This window comes from Panicum virgatum, chromosome 1K (genome assembly GCF_016808335.1).
Source record: "Panicum virgatum strain AP13 chromosome 1K, P.virgatum_v5, whole genome shotgun sequence".
Lineage (NCBI taxonomy): Eukaryota > Viridiplantae > Streptophyta > Magnoliopsida > Poales > Poaceae > Panicum > Panicum virgatum.
Genome location: NC_053136.1, coordinates 20,179,337 through 20,191,426, shown reverse-complemented (window position 1 = coordinate 20,191,426; position 12,090 = coordinate 20,179,337). Strand labels below are relative to the sequence as shown.

Below are 12,090 nucleotides of genomic sequence, written 5' to 3'. Positions count from 1 at the left end.
CCCTGGTGTTCTCTGTTCTCCCCCTTCTCAGCATTCTAAACCCCACTCCCACTCAGTCACTCCCCTTGCGTTTCCTCCTCACATCAACTCCGCCGTCCGCCCCCGCCTTCCTTCTCCATTGCAGAATCTTTTCTCCTGTGACCTACCCTGTTCTTCTTCCTGCTTCGAGGGGGAGCGCGGAGGGCTCCGTGGGTCGCAGGGTAATAGCGCCGCCGCCGCCGGTAAGGGGGCCTCTCGTCGCCGGTTTAACTTCTTCTTCCTGCCTTTTTTTTTCTTTTTCTTGTGCCGGGCGATTTTGGGTCGATCGAAGCGGAAAGATTTGCTCTTTTGGTCCTGCGCTGTGGGTTTTCCCACCTTCGATTTGCTTTGACCCGATGCGTGAATTTTTTTTTCTTGCTGCGCTTCCTGGGGTTTTTGTTGGGGATGCGAACACGCTTTCATGATCGGATTGTAAGTTGTGCAGCGGTGCTTACATTTCTTTCAGCTGGGGAAAACTGCATCTTTGAGCTCATATATATTCGAACAATTAAACCTGTATTTTTTTTTCTTTCTTAAAGCATTTATCATGCTTCATGTTTGCACGCTCGAATTTGGATTGTTTTCTTTCACCTGTTTAATTTCCTTTGTGCCGTTCTTTCTTCCATATCGAATTGTGCAAATCTCATCTGAAAAATAGTTTCTGCAATTTGTTCTGCATGGTGAGCAGGTCTTGCCTTATGATGGCAGAGGCAAGCAGAGGAGCCAAGAGAAAGGCTTTAGTACAATATTTGGATGGAATCGAGGAAGAAGATGCTCCAACAATGTACCGGTTTCAGGTCCTGTTGCCAAATGCTGTGAGCATCAGCCTCACGCTGAACAACCCTGGCGAGGAGATGCCGGTTCGTGATCTCTTGCGTAGTGTCAAGAGGGAGTTGAACAGTGCCCCTGTGGGAGGTGGAAAGGTACGGGAGATACACTGGGATGGCAATATATTTCTAACGGACATCCTTGACCAGAAGATTACAGACAAAATCAAGTTGAGCAACTTTGACACCAAGAGTACAAACATATTAAGACTCCAGGTGAGTCCCTAACCATTTGTATTTTCTATCATAACTACGGGTTAAGTTTTCGTTCATGAAATGGCTATGTATACTATCAGATGCTGTATTTGATATCTGTTTATTTTGTCAGGATGAAAAAGGAGGATTTGTCGGTACATTTGAGGTGAGTATGTGATGTAATGCTATTCAGATTCTCTACTCTGACAATTTAGCACTTCATTGCCTATTCTTGATACAAAGTACTGAGAACTGTAGACTTCTTTGAGAGCTGAGGCTCGCATCCTATCTTGCTAAGATACAATTTCTGCACTAGTATCTTGTTGCGAGCCTAAGATCCTTGTGTTTGTGTTCTGAATTCATAACTTTCAGAAATCAATTGAGTTCTGCCGATATCAACCTGTTGGACTAATCCCTATCTTAGTTCTTACTCGAACAATTGTTATCTGCAGAATATGTGGGACCTTACCCCTCAAACTGATCTGGTTCAAGAGCTTCCGGCAGAATATAGCACTGAGAGTGCTCTTGTTGACCTTACTGTTAGTTTTCTTGTTAGAATCATATATTTTAATATCTGGTTGGCAACATTTTCTGATGGCCCCTCCCTTGGCCCTTTTTTGTTCTATTTTCCTTTTCTCAGGATAATGCACTGCAAGCTGTGTGGTCAAATGGTACAGGAGAAAGGAAGTTGATCAGGTTAGTACCCCATGCATTTATATTTTTCCCATCAAAGTCCTAGGGTCTAAAAGAACCAGTTTTTTTTTCCCGAATTAAAAGAATCAGTCTTTTGATATTGTTTTCTTTATCCATTCAACTACAACCTGTATCATAAGTCTTTAATGTTGTTTTCTTTATCCGTTCTACTTCAACCTGTATCTATATTTTTTTAGCTAGTAATCTATGTTTGGAATGTAATCCTAAAAGAAAAGAAAATTGATAGCTGTTAGCAAAAGAAGCTACTACTGTTTGTTGCTAGGTCAACAGGTTAAGAAATGTTGCTATGCTGCACTTTATTTTCAGCTTGATTTTGTTAAATGACTATTTGTATGAAGCCAGAGAGTAGGGTGTTCGGTTTAAGGTGACCAGACAAGTAATATTTCATTGAGGCAAGGCAATGAAAGAAAGAATTAACAACAGCTCAGCTAAAAGCTAAAACTCGCATGGAATCTATGAGGGGAGATACTGCTAGTTGTGTATTCTAAAGAAAAGGCTTTAAATGAAAAAAAAATGTGAGGGTAGTTAAGTGCATCAATAAACAAAAAAAGTATAGAAATAATAATGTAGATGTATCGGGCTTGATTTTTTTTAATCTGAAGAGGTGTGATTGTTCATTAGTATTAGTATGACAATAAGCAGTTAGCTACATTGAGTTGCTCTATTTCCATGATATTCATACATCATGATGCTTTCTGCAGCTGGTGTTGTCAGGCTATATTTATGATCTTACATTATTTAGAGTTTTGTCTTCAAGTCTGCTTCCATAGCGTTACAGTATTTAATTTTTGGGTCATACATGTCTTCCAGACTGCACAAACTTGGTATGGTTACTGAAACTTGAATCTTCTTACAGGATAACTGTTGACAAAGAAAAGATTATGATTTTTGACACTGGTAGGGGAATGGATGGTTCGGATCAGAACTCTATCTCTAAATGGTAATGCCGGAAGCTCAAACATGATATATTTTTATGGGTCATTTTTCATGCTGTGAACCATGCTGGGAGACCGGGAGTACCGGGGATGGTGTAGTGAGTGCTTTGTTTAATGACATCGGGATTCATGCCTTGTAGTATTTTAATCTTATATACTTGATGACCAAAGTGACAGCAAAGGCTCCAATGTAGTGGCTGAATATTCTGCTTCTGCACACTTGATTGAATCTAAAACTATGATATCTAGATCACAGAATTCTATGAATTGTTCTGTCCAATTAATATGAACCAGAGCTAAGATACAAGAGTACTTAACTCTTTTTGTTTATTTGATTCTCAACAATTGATACTTGCATCTATATTTGTTGGAAGGGTACATGAGGAAAAATGTGGTTTTTTTTTTGAAAGACAAAAAAAAGTGGTTTTATTAAGTTTATGAACAATCTTGTAACATTCTTTCAAGAAAGGTATTAATAGTATGTTAATAGTTAATCTGACACATTGTACAGGGGTACATTGGGTTCTTCTAACCATAGAGTATTTCGGCAGAAAGGTATTGGTGGGAAAGCACCATATCTATTGGTGAGAATACTTGACTGACTCGAGACTTCAATTTATTTCAGTTGCATTGCATTGTATTTGAAAAAGGCTATTATTGTTTAGATAGAATCCTGACTATGCAAATGTGCAGATATTTGAAGTTGACCAAATTGGGCAGAGTAAATTTACATCCACATTTCGGTTGTTTGGATTATGGTTCAGGAAATGGGATAGATATAAAAACCAGAACCTGGCAGCCGCCCCAAATTGAGCAGTTTTTCTTTCTTTGTTTTTATTATTATTTTTTTGAAGAAGTGAGGCTCTTCTAGACTGGTGGCACCGACTGTATTTGCTTGTTACTCTGCAAGCATATGAACTCAATTGAAAAGCCTTCATTGGCCTTGCGGCCAAGAACTCGTGGAGCGTCCTAACTTGGCTGTGGTAGTCGATTTGGTGGTGCAGGCCCGTGTGGCCACCTGTCCAACACCCCAATCAGCCATCCACATGCTTGAACCAACGAGACTTTTATATTCCCCAATAATATTACTCTGTTGATGCCTTTTAAATTTTTATATTTTTTTTTCTTCTTTCCTTGTTGGTTGCTCATGTTGGGTTTCATCTCTAGTGTACCCAACTTGCTTGGGACTAAAAGGCTTTGTTAGTGTTGTACTTATGTATTTTTTTGTTAAATTTTGCAGCCCTTCTTTGGGATGTTTGGTTACGGTGGAACTATTGCTTCAATGCATCTTGGAGGGTATGCTTTTATCACGTAATTTAGGTAGAAAGTTGTGGTTGTTGTGCTTGATGAACTTGTTCTGTTTCTTCTGTGCAACAGAATTGCTATTGTTAACTCTAAAACTAAGGAATCTGGAAAAGTGTTTACCTTACACCTATCAAGGGACGCCTTGCTGAAAAAAACATTATCTAAGAATTCCAAACCCACTTGGAAGGTTCTCTCTCTCTCTCCAATTTTTGCTTGCTTGCTACTTTATTTGCTGTACTTTCCAAAGTAAATCAGATCAGTACCTCTGGATTGCAGACTGCTGGAGGAGTAAGGGATCCATCTGAAGAGGAGATGACGTTGTCACCACACAAGAGTTTTACCCAGGTTGTTACATGGTGTTTTCGAATCACTTTCTGAATGTTCTGTGTTAGAGTATATTAGGCAACTCCAGATATGGTAGTTTAGGATTGATGTAATCCCGTGATAGCCTTCCTTATCTCTAGGGGAGGTGTCTTGCTCTCCAAGCCTTGTACTCCTATATATACCGCTCAATGGGTTCATTGCAATACAATCGACCACATTATACGCATCCTACTTTCCTACATGGCATCAGACGCCTAGGTTACGAGATCCTAACCCTAGCCGCGCCGCCGCTTCCGCTGCACCCGCGCGCCCCCGGAGAGATCGAGATTGATCTCCACCGGGGGCAGCGCCCTCCTAGGATGCGCCGCGGATCCCTCTGATCCGCGCCGCCGTTGTCGTCCACAAGCAGCAGGAGGGATGACCTCTACCGTCGCCGTAGCCGCGTCGCCGTAGCCGCGTCGCTCGTCGGCATCGCCATGGCCCCGTCTTGGGCCGCCGCCGCCTCTACGTCGTCGTCCCCGGCCCCGCTCACGGCTTCCCCGCCCCTTCCGCGCCTCAGGCCAGCCCCCCCTCCCAGAGCCGCCGCCACCGCACGACAGCGAGCGTGCGCGGCTGCCGAGGGGGAGGAGCCCCTCCCAGTGCCGCCGCACGGCCTGCGCACCGCGCGTGTGCACGGCTGGAGGGGAGGAGCCAAGATCGCGCCGTCGGGCGGACGGGCCGCAGCATCGCCGGTCGACGTCGCTGTCGGGCCGCCGCGTCGTGGGCTCCGCCCCACCACCCTTCCCTCGCCGGCTACCTCCCCTACGCCATCGACCGCCGCCCTTCCTCCCCAGCGCCGCCTCTGCTTCTCGAGAAGACGCGGCTGCGGGGGCAGATCTTGGCCTGATGATCGGAGGAGAGCCGCTTGGGTTTTCCAATCTCCTCTGTTTTCTCTGTCCCGTGTTGACCACGCGGGGAAGAGACAAGGAGGAGAGAGGAATTCGCTACGGCACCCGAGATTGTACCCGGAGGTCACCCTGCTGCTGCTGCTGTGTATTTTTCTTAGGTTTTTCCCGATTCGTTATCGGGTTTGCGTCGCCCTGCCTTTCGTCTTCGATCCATCGTCGACCCTCCCGAAGGACGAGGTTGTTGCTGCGCCCTCCAGGCTGCAGCAACGACGTTCGTGTTCAAGCCACCCTACCGGTGTCGTCGCCTTTTCAGGCGGTGGCGCCACTCGCCGCCGGTCTTCGTCAAGCAGGCGCTCGATCCACCTCCGCGCCTCCAGCCGTTCTCGCGCGGACATCGCCGCCGATGTTCCTGAAGGAAGACGTCGTCGCCACCCCTGACCTGAGCACGACACTTGCTGCAACCTGTGCCGTCGCCACCCCTGTCCTGAGCGTGACCTAAGTCGCAAACCGCGCCGTCTACCTTCGTCATCCGCCGCACCGTCCTGCTGTTGTCTTCGGTAAGAAGCTGCTAAGTTTGCGTACTCGAGCACCTCGACGACGCTTCGACCCGCGCCCCCTCCACGGCTTCGACCACGTCCACCTCGACTTCGGCTACTACGGCACTAAAGGGCTATCATCTGCATGAGTCTCCAGTCAAAGCTTTCGCACCGGCGTTCCGACTGCAGGGGGGATACGTCTCCATTGTTCTTCAGTCTGACCGTTTGTGTTGCTACCGCTATGACTGCGGGGGGATGTTAGAGTATATTAGGCAACTCCAGATATGGTAGTTTAGGATTGATGTAATCCCGTGATAGCCTTCCTTATCTCTAGGGGAGGTGTCTTGCCCTCCAAGCCTTGTACTCCTATATATACCGCCCAAGGGGCTCATTGCAATACAATCGACCACATTATACGCATCCTACTTTCCTACATTCTGGTCTCCTGAAAGTGTGTCCTGCGTTGAATACAGTTCCCAGAAAAAACTGGTGTGATAAGTAACATAAGTTTCCTATAGCAGTTTGCTAGGATATATTTTGTTACAAATGAGCAACTCAAAATCTATTGCCTTGCCCAATTGGGCTGATAAGGTCATGTACAATATGCAAAGAGCACCCTATACTAGTGACTAAATACAAAGGATGCATATACATCTAACATATTTGATCACTTAATATTTCACGGGAAAATTGTCCTTTCCATATGCGCACTCATCTTTTAGTGAAAACTCTCCAATCGATATATATTGTGAATAACACTATGTTGTGTGTCAAAAGGTAGTATCTGTTCCCACGCAATCCACACGCTCCCCTTCACAGCAGAAATGAGGAGTTGAGCTTCCATAAGAGCTTCATTTTAAAAAAGAATTGAACACTGCTGTGACTGGTTGGAAAAATATTCTTATTAGTTAGTCATATATATACTTCTTTCAATGTCTATTTTGCAACCCACTTTCACCTTTGCGTTCTTTACAAATCAGTTTTAGGAAATGAATCGAAATTGTAACTTTGTGTGGTTTGATAATGTTTTATCAAGTTATTCACCTTTTGCTGTGCATGTGTTTTATACATTCACAGGTGGAGATTTATGGGTTGAAAAAACATCTGGAAGTAGACAGACTTCTTGGTTTTTTGAAGGACATCTATTTCCCATATATCCAGGTTCTTATGTGAATTTATTCCATACTAGAAACTAGTGAGATAAATTTCCATTTTGTCTTAGCAGGATTAAGTTTCTTTTCTTCAGGTACTTAATTTTGTAGTTTCCATTTTTGCATTGTATTTGGTTGAGTCTACTGTTAACATGAATAGGTGCACTTGTTCTATGAATCCATTTTGAACTGCAAGATTTTCGTGTTGAGTTTTTTCTGATACCAGCAAGAGCGACATTGTTCAACGGTTTAGTTGTTTGTAGAATATTAAGACAATAGCCAGAAAGCCCAAAGCCATCGAACCTTTTGACTAGGTCCTGGAAACCAATCTGTGCAATGCAGACATTATAACTAAATAAATTGATATAATAATACTCATTTGTATTTGTCCTCACATAATTGAAATGCGCAATGCACCTATACAGTGTGACCATTTGGTAAATTGTTTAATTTAACCAAGATTAACTAGTGTCTTTCTTAAGATTCAATTAAAGAAGTACAAGCTTGAAACTAAGCTTGAGAAAACAGAAAACAGAGGACTATGTTATGTGCTTCAGTCGCACAGAAAGAGGACCACGAGGCGCGCGGCGGAGGCGCGTGGCTGAGAAGCCCCGCGACGCGCGGAGGCTGCGGAGGAGCCGGCGGCGCGCGGCCCGGCGAAGGCGTGGCGGCGGCGCGTCCCGGCGGAGAAGCGGTGGTGTCAGAGGAGCCCGACCCGGTGGCGGCGCGGCAGGCGGAGGAACCTGGCGGATGCACGGCCGGCGGCGGCGGATCACGGCGGGTGGCGTCCGAGCGGGCGGACGGATGAATCCCGGCGTCGGCGCTTAGGACCCCGGCGGCCGTGTCGCGGCGGCGAGGAATCGATGCAGGACCACGTCGGAACCGAGTAGGCGACGCAAATTGACGCAGGACAGCATCAATTGACGAGCGGCCGGCGCACACTGCGAGGAGTCGACGCAGAATTGCACCAATTGCTGGCGGACGGTGCGCATGGCAAGAAGCGACGCTAAAATTGAGGTGCCCAAGATCAAATCAGCAGAGAACCAGTTCTATGGTCACGATAGTGGTGGGTGAAAAGCACGCAAGTGCAACGTGCGAGATTCTGCGTCAAGCTATCAAAAGTGAATGGAGGGAATATAAATCAAAGAAAGAAACCTAGAATAACCAGGTTATGATACCATGTTATGAATAGTACTAGTATTCAATATATATGAGGGATCTAGACCCGAATATATATATGTACATGCATTAAGAAATATGCACAAAACCTCTTATACAATGGGGAAACTACAAAGAGTACATATACATCTAACAGAGGCATCCAGATAATCACCTCTGGCCTAGCCTTACCGGTCTTCTTGGCAGGCACAAACTTTTCAAAATGATAACATTAACATTGGTGTGGCTAGGCTGCAAGTTGAATTTCTGAATTCAAGAGGATCGTTAATAGTCATCCGAGTCAACCTATTTTGACTGCTGTATTGATGCAGTTCATTTTACATGTTTTATTTGTAAACACTTTCTTGTGGAGAATGTATTTGCAAATTAGGCTTTAATTGGTGCTATTATACTAATGTGATTTATTTGAATTTGTTCAGTGTGATGATGATACTCAATCAATGAATACAAGAAACCCAGTTGAATTCGAGGTTTGCCTTTTATTCCCTGTCAGTATTTTAAGCCTCAATATCAGACTACTATTCATTAGTTAAATTTGGAAATATGGGTATGTTCCTAGTTTTCTCCATGCACTACCGGATTGAGTAATCTATGACGATTTCAGTTAAAACGTCACGAGGTGTAATCTATGACGCTCGATGCATGACGAAATTTGAAAACGTCACAGATACTATTTTATGACGGTTTTTCAGTGATTCGTGACGAAAATCAATCGTCATGGATCACATGATTTTTTGTAGTGGTGTTCGATTCCCTCAGTGTTACTGTTACAAGCGTCAATAGGACGTTTATCAAGTGCTTGGTGGTTCTAAAATGATTATGTTTGCAGGTTTTCATGTGTAGCTATATGTTGCAATGTACAAAATAGCATGCTAAGCCATTTAGTGTTTGATCCTCTAAAACAACTAATAGCGGGGTAAATGGAGCTATAGCTGCTAATAGTGGCTAAATTGCACATGCAAGCAAAAAGCGGCACCCTTCTCATTCAGAGATAGAGGAGGCTATAGCTGTCTTTTTTTCTCTCTCTCGAACGCGCAGGAGAGGTGCACATCAATATATTAAGAAGAGAAAATTTGGGTGGGGGGGGGGAGCCCCCAAAACAAAAAAAACTAGAAATTCTCTCTTAAACAAAAAAACTTCTGCTACCAGACCACACCACCTGCCTAGAGTAGGTAGGAGGTAGGAGCTAGGGCAAGGAGATATGAAACTCCTCGAGCCCCTGCTATAGACCACTGCTGGACATCTTCTCTAAAGGCTGTCATGACCTGGGACAAATTAGGGGCACCCCCATCAAACACACAGTAGTTACGGTGCTTCCAAACTAACCAAGACCCTAAGATGATGATGGAATTAACTCCCATTTTAACCTGATCAGAGAACCTGCTGCTTGCTCCTGCCCACCCGTCAATAAAACAATGATCATCTAACCGTGGTGCAATAGCTTGTAGACCAAACTGCTGCAGGATGCTGAACCAAAAGTACCGGGTGGAAACTCAAGAGACCAACAGATGATCAATTGTTTGTCCAACCTAATCACAAAGTGGGCAATTCGGTGGGTGGGTAAGGCCTCTTTTAGCAAGTCTATCTGCTTTCCAACACCGATTATGGGCCACAGTCCACATGAAGAACTTGCATTCCCTGGAGCCCAGCTATTGCAAATGAGAAAATTCCCTATTTGGCCCATTTAAAGTTAGGTATTCCTTCCTTGATCTCTTTTTTTTCAAAACTTCCCTATATGACCCATTAATTCAGTTTCTCCCTAATGTGGCCCTTCCGTTAGTTTGATTGCTAACGGTGTTAGCAGCAAAGACCTTTTTACCCCTTGGGAAAGTTAGCTCTTCCTTCCTCGGCCCATGCAAAGAAGGACTAGACCTGTGACTAGGCTTGGATGGGAAGAAAGCCCATGCCTTTTCAGCTGTGTTACCGGGACACGCGTATCCAAAAAATTTTTGCCGCGTCGACACGTATCACGGTGTCGACTCGCGTCTAACGCGGCTGGACATGCATCAGACTCGTTTAAAGGAGTCCTGCCAGCGCTGGGAGCGAACCAGCTCAGAGAGAGTGAGCGGAGAGAAGGAACACGAATAAGAGAGCATGGGATTGACCTTGGAACCCGTGGGAGAAGAGAGAAATGTTTTTTTCTGACTGCTGGTTCTGTACTTGTCACTACTTTTTGCACTGCCTACAGCTGGTGTACAACTTTTTCTACAAGTGGTGGGCCTTTTTCTTGGGTAAAGCACCTAGTGGGATCTTCTGTGGCCATGTAAACATGTGTTCTAGGTTTATGCTGATATTGTACTCGACAATTGAGTGCTAAAAATACAATTTTACAATTTTAAAAAATATATATTAGACGAATCCCCGAATCCTTATTTTCTGGTTTTGCTGAATCCGACACCCACACCCGTGTCGCGGTAACACAACTTTTCAGGCTCTGTTTTCTGCAACGACAGCCACTTGAGTTTCAGGGCCCACCCTCCACCTGAGTTATAGGGCCCACCCTAAGTTTTGGAGATCAGAGATGCCAAGCCCGCCCCCCCTCCCCCCCCCCCCCCCAAAATGGTCTTGTGATGCCGGCTATTTCGTACATTGATGTGTTGTGATGTGAATCTAAGCCACCTTACACTAATTGTGGTTTTTTCCTTTATGGATATATTTATAACCTTAATAATAACATCAAGCCTACAACTCCACATGAAATCCATGGGTACATTGTGTACATATATCAAATGCAATGGCGGTCATGAAAACTCATGTGTATTGTTAGGTGAGACGTGAATGGTGCAAGCTTACCGATTCTTGGGAATATGAGGGCCTCGTAAATATTTTTCTTTTACTTTTATGGGTCTGGCCTTTCCAATCCATAATAAATAGTCCACATGGAAAGTTTGCATGACTGGAATCAAATGCTCAATATGCCATGGAAAATGTGCACCTCTATCTATCATTCTTTCTTTTTTTGAGAGATGCCTTGTTGCTGATATATTTCAGGTGAATGATGTAAATTTAGCTGAGGTACAAGAGGGTGAAGTCACAGTAACTAATATGCACTCTTCAAATGGTCCTGATTTTATTTTTCACCTAAAGTTTACAGAAATCAAATCAGGTGATATATCTCTTGCATTGAAATTAGGATATGATAAATTTTCTTTATTTGCCTTAGTTTGTTTCCATGTTGTATTCTTAGCTTCTTGTCAAGCCCATGCGCGGTTGAAGTGTGTCTACTTTCCAATTATAAAGGTATTAAAGAATTTGTAATGAGCAATGAATATATTGAAGTGTGCCCATACTAACTTTGTGTTCTTTTTAGGGAAAAGAATCTATAGATTCTATCTTGGAAAAGTTAAGGAATGATGGCTATGAAATGAAAGAGAACTTCGAGAACTTCTCTCGTGTATCAATTCGTCGACTTGGGCGTTTACTTCCCGACGCTAGATGGGTAACACTATTAAGGGCACACCCTAATTTAGTCTGGCATTATGATGTGTTCTTTGTGAAACATTTGTCTGAGCTTGCAAAGCATTTTGTCACCTTGCATCCGTACTAATGTTTTTCCTTTACTGTTCTTGCTTTTTAATATACTCTTGTAGCATCCTAGCATTTCCTTACCCTTCATGATTCATGCTAATGAAATCTTACAATTTCTCACAAGCTGCTAGTAGTAAGGATCTTAGCACCTATCATTTTCTGTGTATTTTAATATTGTAATCATGGGACTCATTTTTTTAAAACTGATTTGGATTATTCCATATACCTTTTGCATAACTTTGCATGTAACCAAATTAGGTTATCATGATATTGAGCCTGCCTGCTTGCACTTAAATCATTACAACCCATTTGATTAACGTATTGCCTTGATAACATCATCTGGTACTATGCCAGGATAGAGTTACTTGCAAAACCCTATGTTGCCTCAATTGTTTGATACCTTTTGATAATGCCGATTGCCAACCAGCCCAAAACATTCATTTGGTACAAATAGTTGATGCACTCAGTATCCTTCAGAGTCTGCCCAATTG

General features: G+C 43.7%; 1 protein-coding gene across 6 annotated transcripts in view; it reads left to right on the top strand.

Annotated features, from left to right (window-relative positions):
* The window catches only part of LOC120698983 (structural maintenance of chromosomes flexible hinge domain-containing protein GMI1-like), a 33,648-nt gene continuing 21,558 nt past the window's right edge, over positions 1-12,090 (top strand). For 3 of the 6 annotated variants that reach the window (XM_039982833.1, XM_039982826.1, XM_039982842.1), the window contains exons 1-15: positions 1-221; positions 707-1,061; positions 1,174-1,206; positions 1,493-1,579; positions 1,681-1,736; positions 2,611-2,694; positions 3,201-3,273; positions 3,930-3,985; positions 4,067-4,181; positions 4,271-4,339; positions 6,819-6,902; positions 8,491-8,541; positions 11,063-11,177; positions 11,259-11,311; positions 11,382-11,510. In XM_039982833.1, coding sequence (XP_039838767.1) covers positions 717-1,061; positions 1,174-1,206; positions 1,493-1,579; positions 1,681-1,736; positions 2,611-2,694; positions 3,201-3,273; positions 3,930-3,985; positions 4,067-4,181; positions 4,271-4,339; positions 6,819-6,902; positions 8,491-8,541; positions 11,063-11,177; positions 11,259-11,311; positions 11,382-11,510 — 1,350 coding nt within the window. In that variant the 5' untranslated portion in view covers positions 1-221; positions 707-716. Of the gene's footprint in view, positions 222-706; positions 1,062-1,173; positions 1,207-1,492; positions 1,580-1,680; positions 1,737-2,610; positions 2,695-3,200; positions 3,274-3,929; positions 3,986-4,066; positions 4,182-4,270; positions 4,340-6,818; positions 6,903-8,490; positions 8,542-11,062; positions 11,178-11,258; positions 11,312-11,381; positions 11,511-12,090 lie in introns of those variants that run through there. The other 3 variants (XM_039982811.1, XM_039982802.1, XM_039982819.1) reach the window with 3 other exon arrangements.